This window comes from Prionailurus viverrinus, chromosome C2 (assembly GCF_022837055.1).
Source record: "Prionailurus viverrinus isolate Anna chromosome C2, UM_Priviv_1.0, whole genome shotgun sequence".
Taxonomy (NCBI): Eukaryota; Metazoa; Chordata; class Mammalia; order Carnivora; family Felidae; genus Prionailurus; species Prionailurus viverrinus.
Window position 1 is genome coordinate 99,598,068 of NC_062569.1, and position 17,869 is coordinate 99,615,936.

Consider the following 17,869-nt stretch of genomic DNA (forward strand, 5'->3'; position numbering starts at 1 on the left):
TGGGGAAGGGGAAGGGGAGAGAGAGAGGGAGACACAGAAGCAGGCTCCAGGCTCTGAGCTGTCAGCACAGAACCCGATGCAGGGCTCAAACTCACAAACCGTGAGATCATGACCTGAGCCGAAGTCAGACACTTAACCCCCTGAGCCACTCAGTTGCCCCAATAAAGCTGTTTTTTTTTTTTTTTTTTTCAACGTTTATTTATTTTTGGGACAGAGGGAGACAGAGCTTGAACGGGGGAGGGGCAGAGAGAGAGGGAGACACAGAATCGGAAACAGGCTCCAGGCTCTGAGCCATCAGCCCAGAGCCCGACGCGGGGCTCGAACTCCCGGACCGCGAGATCGTGACCTGGCTGAAGTCGGACGCTTAACCGACTGCGCCACCCAGGCGCCCCAAAGCTGTTTTTTTTTTTAAAGGTATTTCCACAAAGAAAACTTCAAGTGGTTTTACTGGAAAATTACTTTAAATATTAAAGGAAGAAATAACACTGATCTACCATGACATAGAGAAAGAAGGGATCACCTACAAACTTGTTTTAGGAAGTTAACAACTTTGATACCAAATCTGTCACATTATAGCAAAGGAAAATTATAGGCCAATATCCTTAATGAACATAGATGTGAAAATTCTAAAGATGTCCACAAATTGCATCTAGTGATGCAGGGAAAGAATTGTGCATCATGACCAAACAGGGTTTACTTCAGGAATACAAGGTTAACATTTTAAAATCAATTTAGGCATCATTGTCTCAGAATAAAGGAGAAAAAAAACTATATGGTAACTCAGTTGATAAAATTCAGCCTCCGTTTGTGGTAAAAACTCTAAACAAAATGAGAAGGGAACATTCTCAATCGGATAAAGCATATCTACCACCCAAACAAAACACCAAACACAGAACTACAGCTCATATTATACCTGATGATCTCCCCCTGAAGTCAGGAACAAGACAAGGATGATCATTATTTATCTGTCTATTTGACATCTTATTGATGTTCCTAGCCAGTGTATTACTGAAGAATAAAGCTCTTCACCCAAAACTATACAACGTTGCTGGTAGAAATTAAAGGATACAAATATTAAAGCATTTTGTCGCACACCTGAAACTCACTTAACAGGGCAATTATATCTCAATAAAACCATTTAAAATTACTCTAAAGCTCTAACACTTCAAACAGTGTGATACTGGCACAAGGAAAGATAGTGGACTAACGGGAGGGAACAGAAATCTTAGAAATAGATTACACATTATAGTCCTTCGATTGACAAAACTGCCAGTTGCGTTTCAGTGAGTAAAAGGTGGTACTTTCAATAAATGTGGCTGTAGCAGCTGGCTATCAGTATGGAGGGGGGAAAAAGACCCTGGGCCTCCCTACTCCACACTATACACAAAAATTCCTTTGTAGTCATAGGCCTACATGTATGTAAAAGGTAAAACACTGAAGCTTGTAGAGCAGTGGTGCTTAAAATGTAGTCCCAGAATCCTGGGGTTCTCTGAGACGCTTGCAGGGCATCTGTGAGGTCACAGTTATTTTTACGATACTACTAAGATATAAGATGCCTGTAACTGTACTGGCATTTGCACTGATGGGGCAAAATCAGTGGTGTGTAAAACTGTCGGTGCTTTAGCACCAATCAAGGCAGTGGCACCACTGCTGTGCTAATTGTCATTGTATTCCTTTTCTAAAAAATTTGAGTATAGTTGACACATGATGCTACATTAGTTTCAGGTATACAGCATAACATTTGTTTGTTTACTCATTCGCTTTTAGATTCCACACATGAGAGAAATCCTGTGGTACTTGTCTTTCTTTGACTTATTTCACTTAGCATAATACCCTGTAGGTCCATCTATGTTGTCACAAATGTCACAGCCTCATCTTTGTTATGGCTGTGTAAAATTCCTGTGTGTGTGTGTGTGTGTGTGTGTGTGTGTGTATCATATCTTCCTTATCCATTCGTCTGTCAATGGACACTTAGGTTGCTTCTATATCTTGGCTATTGTAAATAATGCTGCAGTAAACATAAGGGTGCAAATATCTTTTTGAATTAGTGTTTTTGTTTTCTTTGAGTAATACCCAGTCATGGAACTATTGGATCATACGGTATTTCTATTTTTAATTTTTGAGGACTCTCCATACTGTTTTCCACAGTGGCTGCACCAATTTACATTCCCACCAACGTTGCGTCCTCACCAACACTTGTTGTTTCTTGTCTTTTTGATTGTAGCCATTCTGACAGTCGTAAGGGGATATCTCATTGTAGTTTTGCCTTGTATTAGCCTGATGATTAGTGAGGTTGAGCATGTTTTCATATGTCTGTTGGCCATCTGTTTGTCTTCTTTAAAAAAAATGTCTACTCAGGTCCTCTATTTTTTAATCAGATTGTTCTTTTGGTGTCAAGTTGTATAAGTTCTTTATATATTTTGGATATTAACCCCTCATCAGATATATCATTTTCATATCTCTTCTCTCATTCACTAGGTTGCCTTTTTGTTTTGTTGATAGTTTCCTTCTCTGTGAAAAAGATTTTTATTTTGATGTGGTCCCCATAGCTTATTTTTGCTTTTGTTTTTCTTGACTTCAGAAAATGTTGCTATGGCCTGTATCAGGGAAATTACTGCCTGTCTTCTCTTCTAGGATTTTTATGGTTTCAGGTCTCACACGTAGGTCTTTAATGCATTTTGGGTTTATTTTTGTACATGGTGTTGGAAAGTGGTTGTTTCATTCTTTTGCATGTAGCTGTCCAGTTTTCTTGGCACCATTTATTGAAGAGACTGTCTCTTCCTCCTGGTATATTCTTGCCTCCTTTGTCGTAGATTAGTTGACCATATAAGCTGGGTTTATTTCTGGGCTCCCTATTCTGTTCCATTGATCTATGTGTTGATTTTTGTGCCAGTACTATACTGTTTTGATTATTACAGCTTTGTGGTATTTCTTGAAATCTGGAATTGTGATACGTTTAACTTTGTTCTTTTTCAAGATTGCTTTGGCTGTTCAGGGTCTTTTGTGGTTCTGTACAAATTTTAGTATTATTTGCTCTGGTTCTGTGAAAAATGCTGTTGATATTTTGATAGGGATTACATTGAGTCATTGTACTTTTAATCATCATAAACTTACAGTTAAAAAAAACCGATTTCATTTCAGAATGTTCTTGATTAAGCAGTACAGATTAATACTTTTGTTAAAACTTGGGTCATGAGTACACTTCCTCTTAATATTCTTTAAAAAATTTTTTTTAAGGTTTATTTATTTTTGAGACAGAGAGAGATAGAGCATGAATGGGGGAGGGTCAGAGAGAAGGAGACACAGAATCCGAAACAGGCTTCAGGCTCTGAGCTGTCAGCACAGAGCCTGATGTGGGGCTTGAACTCACAAACCGCGAGATCATGACCTGAGCCGAAGTTGGCTGCTTAACCGACTGAGCCACCGAGGCGCCCCTTAATATTCTTTTTAAACATTGCATTAATATGTAGTATTCTATGAGCACACGGAAAACAAACATAATGCGCTTCTGCTAGAAACCAAAGTATGGTGGTTGTGGTAGGAAAAGTTACTAGTGTGTGGATTATGGAATGAAATAGTGGCTTTCTTCATGGAATACTAGTTTTAGCTGAAAGAATTATTGAAATCTCTGATTATTTGGCATTCTCAAAAATTAATGAAATGAGCTCATCACTATATCCAGTACTGTAAGTTTGAAAGGTTTCCATTAAGGACTTTCTGATGAAGTCAGTGGTAGTATCAATGAATTATTTTATATATATGTTATATATATATATAAACATAATACATATATATGTATTTTATATATATAAACAATAATATATGTTTATATATAAACAATAATATATATATATGTTTATATATATGTGTGTGTGTTTATATATATGTGTGTGTGTATACACACACACACACACACACACACACACACACGTTTTTTCTTTTTAAATCTGAGCTGAAATCAGGAGCCATATGCTTAACAAACTGAGCCACCCAGGTGCCCCAGTATACATATTTTACATATGTATACATAATTAAATGTGCAAATGTTTGAAAGATTTCCACAATTCAGTGAGCCAAGATTTTCCAAACGACCAAAGGATGCTGTTACAAAACCGTGCATGGATAAAATGATCCATTCAAATTGCAGGCTAGACTGGGGCGCCTGGGTGGCTCAGTTGGTCAAGTGACCGACTTCGGCTCAGGTTATGACCTTGCGGTTTATGAGTTTGAGCCCCACGTCAGGCTTTGTGTTGGCAGCTCAGAACCTGGAGACTGCTTTGGATTCTGTGCCTTTCTCTCTCTCTGCCCCTCCCCCGCTTGTGCTCGGTTTCTCCATCTCAAAAATAGATGAACATTTTAAAAAATTGCAAGCTAGAACAATAGATTTTAATGCTGCAATACATGAAATGTTCACTGATGATAACTTCAAATTCCACATTGCAACTAATCTTTGGGAAACTACCATTTGTTGAGTTTTGGTGGAGTATAAAAGAAGAATATCTACAGTTGTCTGGAAAGACTACTCCCCTTTCCAACTACGTATTTCTGTAAGGCTAGATTTCCTTCACATACATACTTCAAGCAAAACACATACTTCAGCAGAGTGAAGGAAGAAATTATTAGGAGAATCCAGCAATCTTCTAGGAAGCCAGACATTAAATAGATTTACAAAGATGTGGAACACTGCTACTATTCTCACAAGTATTTTTTGTTGTTGTTTTGGAAGATATAGTTATTTTTCATGAAATATGTTCTTTGTGTCATGTAATGAGCTTATTGTTACCTATTTGTAAATTTTCAATTTTTATTTCTGTAACGGCAAATATTGATAGGTGTAACTCAGAAATAAAACCTCTTTGGGGTCCTCAATAATCGGTAGGAGTGTACATAGGTCCTGAGACCACAAAATCTGAGAGCTAATGTTCTAGAAGAAACCATAGGAAATATTGTCTGGCCATATCTATAAAAAATTGTTACTTGAGACTTCATTAAAATTGAGAGTTTTTCATCAGCAACTCACACACTGGCAAAGATTATATATCAAAAAGAAAAAGACTCATAAGCTGATTTGAAACATTGGCAAAGAATTTGAAAAAAGTCTTTACATAAATGACCAAGAAGTTTATGAAAAGGTGCTCAACTTCAGTCACCTTGAAAGAAATGAGAAATAAAATACAATGAGATACTGTTACTCCTCACACAGAAGGAAGATAATGGAAAGAACTGACAAATGTCAAGTGTTGGCAAAGATACAGAATAATTGGAACTCTCCTATGGTGCTGATGAAGGCATAAATTGGTATAACCACCTTGGAAGACTGTTGGCACTATCCTCTAAAATTAAAAGATTTACCAGGGGCACCTGGCTGACTCCGCTGATGGGGTGCAAGTCTTCATCTCAGGGTAGTGAATTTGGGCCCCATGTTGGGTGTAGAGATTACCAAGAAAATAAACAAACTTAAGAAAAGAAAAAAAAAATCAACAACTGAAGACTTACCAACCCCAGGGCACTTAGGTGGTTCAGTGGGTTAAGCCTCTGACTTCGGCTCGGGTCATGATCTCATGGTTCATGAGTTTGAGCCTCACGTGGGCTCACTGCTGTCAGTGTGGAGTCTGCTTGGGATCCTCTGTCCCCCTTTCTCTCTGCCCCTCCAATGCTTGCGCGCTCGCTCTCTTTCAAAAAAATAAATAAAACATTAAAAAAAAAAAAAAAGACTTACCCCATGACTCAGCAATTCCATAGTGCACTCTGTATATAGCCTGGAAGTAATGTTTGTGTGAGTTCACAATGGACATGTATAAGAATGTTCACAGAAGCTTTTTTTTTTTTTTTTACAGCAGCCAAAAACTGGAAATGACCCAAACATCCATCAGTAGGGGAATGGGTAAAGAAATGCTATATACTCACAAAAAGAAGGTACTAATACACATGGATGAATCTCACAGACATTATATTGAATGAAAGAAGCCAGACAAAAAGGAGTATCTACTGCATAATTCCATGAATGTGTAGTTCAAGAACAGGCAAAATTAACCTATAAGGAGCAAAGCCAGAAGAGTGGTTACCTCTGGGGTGGGGATTTAACTCGGGACAGGCACAAGGATATGGGAAATGTTTTCTATCTCAGTGTGGGTGGTGTTTACATTGGTGTGTATGTGTGCACATACATGCCTTACTGAACATAGTTTATACGTCCCTAAATAAAAAGGTTAAGAAAAAATTATCTATGGAAGTCTGAACTGATGTTAGTTTCTCTTGATGAATTTCTAGAATTGGTAAAATCTAAAAGCTATTTTACTGTCACTCTTTAGAAAAAGAAAAAACGATGCCACTGTTTTGTATCTGGCTCCTGTTGCCCGGCTATGTGACTTTGGGCAAGTCGTATAATTTCTTTGCATCTTCGTTTATTTGTTGGAACATTATCTATCCTGCCTCACAGGGCCGACATGAGGGACAAATGAGGTTTGATATTTGAAAGTGTTTTCACACAGTTGCAAAGGAACATTTGAATGTAAAGAGGCAATTATTTTTTATGAAAATCCTCATTTCCATCTCCCCTATCCAGGAGACTGAAATGCAGGGAACACTAGAATTCAGTTTCTTGGTCAATGTCAACAGCCCCTTTGACCTCTCCTTCTTTCTGTTGGAAATTAAGGAGATAATGTTAATTTGCTACCTACATAAGTTCAGAAGTCTGGTAGGTTGGTTAAACTGGTATCAATGTGCCACTTAATTTTTCACATTATCAGGTAAGCTGCAGATTTGGGGGGAGATACGAAAATCCAGCTTTTAACTAAGTTTGTGCTGGGCAGGTCTGGTTTTGTTTTTGTACATTGTTTAATCATATTCAGATCTGTGGTTTGGAAAGAGGCTGAAGCCAAATTTTGGTAGTGGAGAACTTACTGCTTCAGGGAAGTTTTCTGGGAACTCATGATTCGATTAAACTAAATCCTATTTTTTTTAAATGCTGCTGAGTGACGGATGTGCAAATTCACATTAAATATAAATATATATATATAAAATATATATTATGACACACACTATATATATACATATATATGTGTATATATATATATATATATATACACATATATATATACACATATATATATATGTGTGTGTGTATATATATATATATATATATATATATAAACCCAACAGATAGCTTAGTATAGGAGAAGAAAATTGGTTAGTATATCAGTGTTTCAAACCAAGTCATGTTCTTTTTTGTCTTATTTCTGGACACATTTAAAAACATTTACCACTATTATCATTATACTTCAAACGGAGAATTGTAATTCCTCAGTTCAATGGAGGCTGGTTCCTCTGCCTCAATTCATCAGGATGAAATCACTCCCTTATATGAGGGGACAGCTGGGCACAGTCACCAAGTATGAGGATGGGCCAGCCATTGACGCTAGTGGTAGATTCTACTTGATCTATTGGACCAGCAGAGATCAGTCTTAGAGGTAGCTTTGGAAGACTTTTTGCCTTGACGATTTTTTTAATCTGCGAATTTTTTTTTAATGTTTATTTATTTTTGGGACAAAGAGTGTAAGTGGGGGAGGGGCAGAGAGAGAGGGAGACAACAGAATCCGAAGCAGGCTCCAGTCTCTGAGCTGTCAGCATAGAGCCCAACATGGGGCTCAAACCCACGAACCGGGAGATCACGACCTGAGCCGAAGTCAGACGCTTAATCAACTGAGCCACCCAGGCACCCCGAATCTGTGAATGTTTTTTAGGAAATAAAAACCTAGGATTATATCCCTGTACTTTCTCTCCATTGTTAATTTTGTTTCTGGAGCAGCAGGCTCCCAGTGGAAACCTGACACCTCATGCTACATATATTTTAATTTAAAATGAATCTTTGGACGTGTAGCCCTTTGCCAAGGACAATCATTGAATTTAGAAAAAGGACTTTGGTTCTTAACTTTTACAAGCTTAGAGACTGAAGCAACAGTCTCCACATGGATCCAGCTGTTCCAGCTTTATAGAGTCAAAGTGATCCAAAGCCATGATTTTATCAGTTTCATTGTTATTCATGTTTATATAACAGAAACATATCTTCTGAATTTTGCTGAAACTTTCAATTTTTGTTAATCTGTTCAATAGTGATATAATTTTAGGCTCTGTTTTGCATGTATAGATACATGAGTAAGTAAGAGTTGACCTTTCCTTACAACATAATCCGTCTTCTCTTTTCTCCGGTCTCGTTACCTAGGCTACTCCTTCTGACTGTCAATCCAGCTTTCTGCAGCAGCCACTTCATCTAGTGAACAGTGACTTCTTTAAGTGTCAGTTTCTCCATGCGGCAAATGTCCTAACAGTGCCTACTTCGTGGGGTTGGGTGGTTCAAGATTAAATATGGTAATGCATACAAAACCCTTGACAGAATGCCTGATGACAAATGTTTGCTGTTTTAATGATCAATTCTGCTGACTTTAATGTTCTACGGGTCAGAGATGGGAACTGAGGACAACAGTTTCCAACAGGAAGACCCTACTAAAAGGGCAGATCGAAAAGCTCAGTGCCCTGTTTGTCCTCCAGCAGGGACGGGTTGTTGCAATTCCTCAGAATTAGGGAGTTGGAGCAGTTTTTGTTTGTTCAAGGATGGATTGAGATGATCCCCACCCCAACTCTCTCTCTCTTTCTGGATCTCTGTTCTCTGCTAAGATCAAAATTGGGACTTTAATTTTTCTTATGAAAAATTGGAGGTGGTCATCAAGGTACCTCTCAATTTTTCTGACTTCTCTCCTTTTATCTGGGAAAGACACAATTATTCTCCTCTTCTGGGCATGACAGGGCAGGCTGTGAGAGTCCTGTAGGCTGTGGGCTTCCCTCTTAGTCCAAGTGTGGTATTTTAAAATATTGTCCAGTCCTGTAGTCTCAACCCGGTGGAGCCCGGGGGTCTCTTTCATTTTGCTTTCACTCGGCCTGAAAACAAGTAAATAACATCAAACCCACAAATGTACTACATCAAAACGTGAACCTCCTACTTGGGCCCAGTCCTTCTCCATCCCTTCTTACAAGGTGTTCCCTAAAATGATGGTCCAGTAAGTTCTATCCATCATGTGAGCCACCAACACCATTACCAGGTAAACAACTTTCTCTTTCTTCATGACACAAAGCAGCAGCTATCTTCCCCTCCACATCCCAACCAAGCTTCAATTTACCCTTTTGTGTAAAGCCTCTTGTATCTCCCCATATATAGTTTTTAGGGATGGTTCAGGCTGTCATCTGTTGCCTTCCGCTTCTGCTTTCAGAGGATACTACTGCTTGAACCTGACCTTTGACTGAATCTCAGCTGGGTCTTCCAGGTTTACATACCTTATTCCTGCCTCATTCTCAGTTTCCCTTCTCTTTCATGCTTCATCTACCTATGCATTACATTGTTCTAGCACCCACAAGCCAACTTGGAATTCTCAGACATCTTTGGTGTAGTTTTAGCAATAAGCCTCTTCCTTCCAAGTTACCCGTCGCTGAGAATAGCACCCACCTCTCTGATCCTGAGAAAGTCCCCTCTAATTATTTTATTTGTTTGTGTGGTAAGACTGGGAACCATAGAGGGAGAAAGCCTACACCTCCGAAAACATCTCTTCTGGAGACCCAGCAAGTATCCTTTCCAAGAATTTGAGATGCTATGTTGTATCAGCAGCAAGTTTAGGGCTTCACACATGGGGATAAAAATTGCTGGTACCTATTTGGACTTTTTTCTGCTCTGCGCCTAATGATAAGATTCTCGGAATGCCACTCTCTTCTTGGAGCTCTTTGCCCACTTAAAATGAACACATTATGATGATGTGCTTCATGTCCATCTTCCTTTTTGGACCACAGATCCTGTGACGGAAGAAATTGTGTGCCTTTTGCGCATTGCTGGGTCCTGCTCCTTGTGGAGCTGGCCCAAATATTTCTTGATTAACCGTTAGCAGAAGCCGTATTTCTGATTCTGTGTAAACGGACAGAGAAGTGGACAGAGAAGTGGTAAGGAAGGAGAGGTTAAAAGAGAAATGGATCCCCTAAAAAAGTAGGTTACTTTATCAAGTATCCTAGGTTGAGAGAGAAGCAGAGTCAACCTCAGGTCTGAATTTGTGCTCTTCCTCGAAGGGACCTGCCTAGTACCGGGTACTGAACCTTACTTATGAAAGGCTCGGATAGGTGACATAATAAAAATCATAAAGTGCAAATCAGCTCTTTTCTGTGATGGCAATGTTATAGCCTCGTAAAATAGACATCCTCTGAATTATTTTGGATTATCTTCTGTTTAAATGACTTAGAGTCCTAATTCAAGAAGAATGTTAGAACATAGGGTAGATGAGAGGCCAGAAGAAAGCCATACTACGATTGGGTGTCAGTCTTCTCTTGTCCTGACTTGAACATCTTTCACTGTTTCAATCTCTTATTTGCTAAATCAAAACTATACTGCTGAACAAGAGATAAAACACCTAGACTTTATTTAGCCCTTGACTGAGATGTGATATGACTTCAAGGCCATTCTATGTTAAAATATGGTGGTTAATTATTGTTCATCTCCAGAGAAACGGGTAAATCCTGAGATGACAGAAACTCTAAGGCAATGAAAAGGATGTAGGATAGAGCCAAGGAATTTTTTTAAAATTCGAAGTTCAGGAAAAGTTATGAAATCTCTTAATCCAGGGATATTTAGGAAGAGGGCAGAGTCCATTTCCCTAAGATTGGGGAGTAAAGGGGACTTCTGTGTGAACAATGGTAACCACTTAGCCTTCTTTGTGTTTCAATGAGAATAGCCAGACCACACGTCAAGGAAAAGTGTAATAAGTCCTGCCTTGGAGTTCATAGAGCAGGGGTCTCTTCTTACAGAAGAGTCCCATCCAAGCAAAACTATTACTATGGCCTTTTAGAAACTCATGGTGAAGGCTGATCTTTGACTCCTGTGAAACTTTTTTTGAATTCATGTGTGTTAAGGCCGAAGATTTGACAGGCACTTTACCTCCTTGACAATGGTGCTTTAATATTGAGGAGACGTTAAAACCTAGTTACGCAATACGTGTTGCCTCCACCAAACAGCGTTAAAAACAACAACAAAAACACCTACCATAGACTGGGCAGAATCAAGGGTTTTCCATTGCTTCAGGCAGAGGCAGATTGTATCTTTACTCACAATGCCTTTCCTTAGTTTCATCAGGGATATTAGTCATTTCAAAACCTGAGGGACATTCCCCTGCTTCTTTCTGGAGCCAGATTTGTTTCCCATCTTCATGCAGGCTGAACATCCAGGCTTTCTCTACAGAATATTTGGGAGGGGGTAGGGAGGGGCGGGGAAACATTTGCTGTGGCTTTTGCTGAACCACAGTAGTAACAGCTACTCGAGAAAGGGAGAAAATTCAGGTTTTCTTTGAGATTCCCAGGGCAGAGATGGCGGTAATGAGGTGTGACCTACACAGCCAGATTTTCCACTTGGCCCTAGATTTGGTAGTGATTTTTCATCTGGGTTGGGGTAAGAGTATTAAGGGCCAGAGGCAGTGACATGCAGCCATAAAGGGTGGGGTGGGTGGGGGGACACTGGGACTAGGAGGTTTGAGAACTCTGGGCAGTATCTTTGAAGGTGAAGAGGCCTCCCAAACCCTTCAGGGCCTCCTGGAACTGAGGACAGGAAACAGGACAGCAGATTTCAATGGAGAGCCTCTAGAGGAGAGAGATGCCAGCACAGTGGAGAGACCCGCTCTTGCCCTGCCCACCCCGTGGGATTCAAGAGGGACGGGGTGACAATCTTCTCTGTCCTGGCACTACTCCTGGTGCTCTGCACGTCTCTACTTTTGTCCCCTAATGTACTGTCAAGTGGATGTGTTAGGCAAGGATCAGAGTGTTCCAGCAACTTGCCTGAGGTCACACAGTGAGCACGTGAACATACTTGGATAAAAATCTGACTCAAGAATCTTTCCAGGCTCCCCTGTTCCTTCTGTGAATAGTGTTTATCTCTGTTTCTCCCTTTCCCCTAAGTTTTACACAGAGAGACTATCTCCCAGAATGAGAAACATTTTGGATGTTATTTGATTTACCGACACAGGCATTTTGTGATCTCACAGAACATTCTGGTGGCTGCTCAGAGCTACAAAGGAAGCAGCTGCCACTTTCTTTGCACCAGGAGCTGGCTTGGTGATCTCCTTCAGTCATGGAAAGTCCCTTCCCCAGATAGACTCTGGTTTTCCACTGGCTTCTCCTGCTGCTAAAATAAAATCAGGCTAATCCCTCAACCATCCAACGTCAACAGGTGGACTTGCCTCTCCAGCATTCGTCAGAGGTGTGAAGAGGTCATTTTTTTATGCGCACAGCTTTGCTCCCCTGGCTGCCACATCTCAGTCCTGCTCCAGCTGACCTACTCCTATTACTTCTGTGCCTTGTCTGCCAAAAACCTCTTCACAGTGGCTGTTTTCTCCGGTTACCCTCTGGCTGAACTTGGCTTTCAGATTAATCTTCCCTTCTCTTTAAAGAGCGAAGTCCACGAGCACAGACAAAAGTTGCGTGGGCATTGTTCTACACAGGGACAAGGGATCATTCAGCTGGGAGGCTGCCCCCCTCCACCCCGGCATTCCTATCAACCACGGATGCAGTCGGACAATTTTCTCATGTCCTCCAGCCATGACATTCGTACTGTAGAGAGAAGTAGCAACAACTACATTTAGAATTGATAGTTGTAGGAGCAGGCTTGGTCTGGGTTTTTAGTCCTGCTGCAGAGAAGGGAACTGACCACAGTGTGTGAGTTTACAGCATAATATAGACATGATGGGAATAAACGGTCAAGAACACCGCAGTACAACACAGTTCAGAGCCCCCTCCCCATTCCCACAGATACATTTCCAAACAAGCTGCTGGACCAGGTAACGCATCTCACAATTTATTCACTTTGGGCCACAGGGCCACTCGAACAGACTTTGTCCACATTTCCTTAGTGCACCTTTTTTTTTTTTTTGATTGAAGCCATCAGTGCATTAAAATAAAAGAATTAGGTCAAATGAGCCATTATTAAATGGATTCGAAATTTGTTTTAGATGTTAGACTATCACAACTATTTTTATAGGTGGCCTTTATATAGCCTATGGAAGCCAACAGTTTTTAAGGAAGGAAGAATAGTAGAAAAGCAATGATAGGTTTGGGAACATTTTAGAAAAGAAAATCACAAAAAGTTTCATTAAAAGCATCTTTGTGTTTTTAAAATCCGGGAAACTTTGCTATTGAAACTTCTGCAATGTGACTTTGAACATTATACAAATATTTTAGAGACAGAGTAATACTTTTTTAAACAAAAAGGACGCCTGATCCATTTCCCTAATGAACGATCAGGAAAGCAGAGGTGACAGGTGACTTCAACTTCACAGGCAAATATATATAGGGTGCACATTCATATGTCTCTTTTCTGATTACATCTTCCTCCAGGTACCACGGGTGCGTGGTCCAAATGGGGCGTGGCAGGGGTAGAGATGTCAGACGGTGGCAGTGAAGTGGGCTTTGCAGCACCTTACTGGCGAGAGAATGAGAATCCGGTGCAACCAAGAAGCAATCCTCAATCAGCTTGCTCTTTGCAACTCAAGAGGATGAGTAAAATGTGTTCATCCTGAGAGTTACTTCTAGAGAACTTCAGAGAGAAAATCTGGAGGCCCTAACCTGCCTCAAGTGACAGGTAAGGGGCTTGGTCAGTGGCAGAGGACCCCCAATGCAGCATCCCTGGTTTGAACAATTATTTATTCCCCACAGGTGACATGGGCACAGAATCGAGCTGTTAGAATTGGACGCTCGAGGAGGCAATTTCAGCTTTGCTGCATGTGCTCTAGGCACCCGCTTCCTTAGGGTGAGGTCTGTTTGCTGGAGGCTGATGTCACCAGTCTCTTAGCCCTGTCGGTCATTTCTCTCACTCCTTCTGCTGCTAGAAGAGTTTTTGGAGCTGGTGAGAGTTCTCTCACTCCTTCTGCTGCTAGAAGAGTTTTGGAGCTGCCGGGGCCTAACCCAGGAAAGTAGAGCCTGAGTTGTGGGGTCAACACACAGCGGTGGCATGAAGACACTAACAAGTAGGTGAGCACCCAAGCCTTGGTCCTGGGAACAGTTACCTGTTAGGACGAGTGCGTGACAAAGCCCAATCCAGAGCCCTTCTAATGGGGTCAGGAACCTGGGGGACGCATACAGCGTTCCTTCCAAGGGGGTGACTAGCTGGTCCTACTAAGCCCTAGGGCGTGGGTTCAGCCCTCCACCAGACTCTGAGGAGCTGTATCACCCCTGGACTCTGGAGAAGTGAGCTGGTGCTCTGGGATGTGTCAAGCAGCAGATATCGTGGGGGTGCGAAGGGGGCCCATCTAAAAAGTGTCTGGGCAGGAGATCTGAGCTGCTGGCCTCTCCGGGCCTGAAGGCAGCTGGACAGAAGAGGGCAGCATCACTCTGTCCTTGCCGTCGAGTCTCAGAGGAGGGCGGGAGGGGTCCCAAGACAGAGTTGACTTGGATGCAGCTTGTGTCCACGTTTAGCTCAGGGCTGCAAACACAAGGGGATGGGTGTCTCTAGACTCTTCAGGGATTGCCTCTGTCCAGACCCGTGGCTTCCCCTCCGCCTCCCTTCTTGCAGGTTTGAATCTCCCTCCTGCCCCTGTCCTCCCTGTGTGAGCGCACACCAAGTTGACCTGACAAGGTGAGTGGGGCATTTGGCAGTGGTGACTTTGCTGCGGTCCCTGTATTTTCATGAAACAGCACCGAGATCGATTGCTCCCCCTCCCTTTCTTAGTGCTGGAGGCTCAGAAGACAGGGATCTGGTCCCTCCGAACCACGTCCAGGTCATCATCCAGGGTTAACAAAACCTGGAATGGGAGGGGCGGAGGAATGAAAGCAGTGCATGGTCACAGCCACAGTAAACCCAGCTTCCTCTCTGAGACTCACCTGGGTTGACAGCACAAGCGCCTTCCTGTCCTCTGTGGCTGTCTGCAGTGCTGTGCTCTACATGGGCAATTATGATCACCTAGTTCATCTATTAATTCCGATGTGTACCAAGGGCCTATTATGTGCTATTCTAGATGCCAGAGACAAAACTCCCTACCTTCCTGGAGCTTACATTTGAGAGAGCTTCAGACATGAAGCAAATGGGGACAATACAGCCATGTTAGTGATGTGTGCAAAGTCCAGTGTACTAGATAATAATATGTAATGAAAATAGTAACAAAAATTAAACTACGGAGGGAGTATAGGAAGTATGGGGTAGGGAAAGGTTGAAAAAAAGTGCTGATGGGGTGGCCAGGGAAGTCATTACTTAAAAGGGGACATGTGGCCCAAGATCTAGAGGAAAGGAAATCTTGTTGCATAGAGTATTGCTATACAAGCAATGTATACTCCGCCTCCATTTTCAGTTCCCTCTGCCACCACTCTCTTCACATGGAAACTTTCACTCCACTTTTGTGGTCTCTGTCTCTCTCATGAAGGTGTTGTTCATCAAAACTACACGTCACGAGGAGTGAGGTTTATACAGATTGTTGAACTTCCCCAGCTGGCCACGAGGGGGCAGCCCCGCTCCACTCTCGAGGCCGTGTGGCGGCAGAGCCCGCTCACCGTGAGCAGTGCTGGGAGCACAGGTCTCCCAGTGTTGTTGCTTGCTACCTGTGCACAGGCACAGCGGACTTTTAATTTGGAAAAGTCTAAATTAGGATGAAAGGAAGCCAGCAGTGATCATCCATTGTTAGAGTATGCATAGCTTCTGGGAAGGTGTTTGGGCCACAAGAAATGGAAGGATTACAGGAGAGATCTGGGACAGACTGGTTAGAAGCAAGAGACCTGGCTGCTATCCCCAGCCGCTCCAGAAACTTATAAAATATTTGTGGGATATTCAGTGAGACTGGAAGAGGAGGAGGAATGTGAGCACAAGAAGGAAGAATCTAATGTTACTGAAATTTGAATGAGTGCCAGAAGTGATTCCTGGGGCGATTCTGGGCATGTGAGTTCTAATAACCGATTCAGTCCAAATGTTGTGCCATTTAAGGAAAATCATTTTGTTAACTCTGTATCTTGAAATATTGGAGAGTAAAAGGAAAATGAAAATAAAGATCTAACTGAAGGATATAATGTGAAAAAAGATATAAAAGAATCTGTATATTAAATTATAATGAGGAATTAGAAAGAGAAGTTAGAAATACAAAAAAGTAAGGAACGCAGGGGAAGAAAGTACAGGATGTGAAGAGAGAAGAAATTGACAGACAGGTATTGTAAACTCACCAAGAATGAGAAAAACAGGGCTGTGGCAGAGAGGAAGTGCCAGATGTCATGGTCATCAAAGAAATCGAGCAGGATACACTCCCGGTTCTTCTCCCGGGATTCGGCTGGGGTTCCCTGGAGGAAGGTGAGGCAAAATGTGGGTGAGCACTCCTACAGTTCAACTGTTTAGAGGGCTGAGCGTCCAGAAAGCCACAAAAATGCTATTGGATGCCCGGCTCAAAAAGTTAGCTTCCAAGAAAACATTAGTCCACACGAAAACTTGTACACAACGTTCACAGCGGCCACACTCATAAGAGCCAAAGAGTGGAAACAATCTAAATGTCCCTCAACTGATGATAGGTAAAATGTGCTTCATGCATACGATGGAAAATTATTCAGCAATTAAAAAGACATGAAGTACCAATATATGCTACCACATGGATGAATGGATAAGCTAGACTTCAAGACCACATATGGTATGATTCCATGTGTATGAAATGTCCAGAACAGGCAGATCTATAGAGACCAAAGATAGATTAGTGGTTGCCTATGGCTGGTGGTTTAGGGAGAAACGGAGAGCGACTCCTAGTGGGCAGGCTTTCTTTCTGGAGTGATAACAAATGTTCTAAAATTGATTGTGATGGAGAGCTGAGGCTTCCTTTCTGCTACTCAATGTATCACTTATTTCCTAGGCCTCAGTTTTCCCATCTATGCAATGGATTTATAAACACCTGCAGCTGGGTATTTGTTTATGGATAGGATTATGAGAAGATACACTAATGAAGGTTTGGCACACGTTAAACATCCATGGGCAAGAGAGTCATAATACAACACGTAATGAGCATCCAATCTGCCCTGTTTGGAGGGCTCACACCTTGACGAGGCCTACTCTGACAATGACGACAGCATGACATTTATGTGTGGACATTAAACACCATCCCTTTTAGAGAAAGCTTTCATTTCAAAGACAAACAGCAACAAGCACACGGAGAGGGAAGTGGGAAGATCAAAAAGGCAAGAGGGAGGGAGAACATTTCCTCTGAAAAGAAAACTGCCCTCTTACCTCCCAGCTGCTGAGATTCTGGAAGAAAAAATACAGAGCGGAGGCCCACACCACAGCCGTGGCCACGATGCAGAAGAGCGGGATGGGGAGGAGCTTCTCCGAGCTGCGGAGCTGTGGATGGAAAGCAGATGCAGCTCGCGGCCTTTTCAGACCCAGGGCGGGCGGCTCCCGGTGCCCACTCTCACCTTCATGATGATGTAAAAGGCCAGATAGAGCAGCAGGTTACAGATGAAGATCCCCAGCATGTAGGAAGCGAAGTCCCGGGGTCGATAGATCAGTCCAAAGAGGGCGCTGGGTGCAGGGAGGGATTAGTATGTAGGCATCAAGCTGGGTTTGTAACATTGTTGGCTTTTTCACCTCCACTTTGGGGAGGAAGGGAGTTAAAGAAAAACCTCTAATGCAAGTAAATTACAACACCTCCTTCAGACCTGGCATTTTTGATGATTGTAAGGTTCCCATAAGTGGATGTACCACAATCCTCTTTCCTCTCTAGTTGAAATAGTTTTCCTTTTGCCTTGTGGCTTTTCATTACAAAGAACAGTGCAATGGATAAATCACTACCTTCAGACGTATTATGCTTTTCTCTTTTTTTGCATTTAAGATTAATTCATT

At 41.9% G+C, this 17,869-nt stretch overlaps 1 protein-coding gene across 4 annotated transcripts in view; it reads right to left on the bottom strand.

Annotated features, from left to right (window-relative positions):
- Positions 1–12,848: 12,848 nt before the first annotated feature.
- Positions 12,849–17,869, bottom strand: part of SIDT1 (SID1 transmembrane family member 1) — a 112,824-nt gene continuing 107,803 nt past the window's right edge. For 3 of the 4 annotated variants that reach the window (XM_047875147.1, XM_047875143.1, XM_047875145.1), the window contains 4 exons: positions 17,443–17,548; positions 17,258–17,368; positions 16,216–16,329; positions 12,849–14,813 (listed from right to left, as the gene is read on the bottom strand). In XM_047875147.1, the coding sequence (XP_047731103.1) occupies positions 14,751–14,813; positions 16,216–16,329; positions 17,258–17,368; positions 17,443–17,548 (394 nt within the window). In that variant the 3' untranslated portion in view covers positions 12,849–14,750. The remainder of the gene's footprint in view (positions 14,814–16,215; positions 16,330–17,257; positions 17,369–17,442; positions 17,549–17,869) is intronic. The other variant, XM_047875146.1, reaches the window with a different exon arrangement.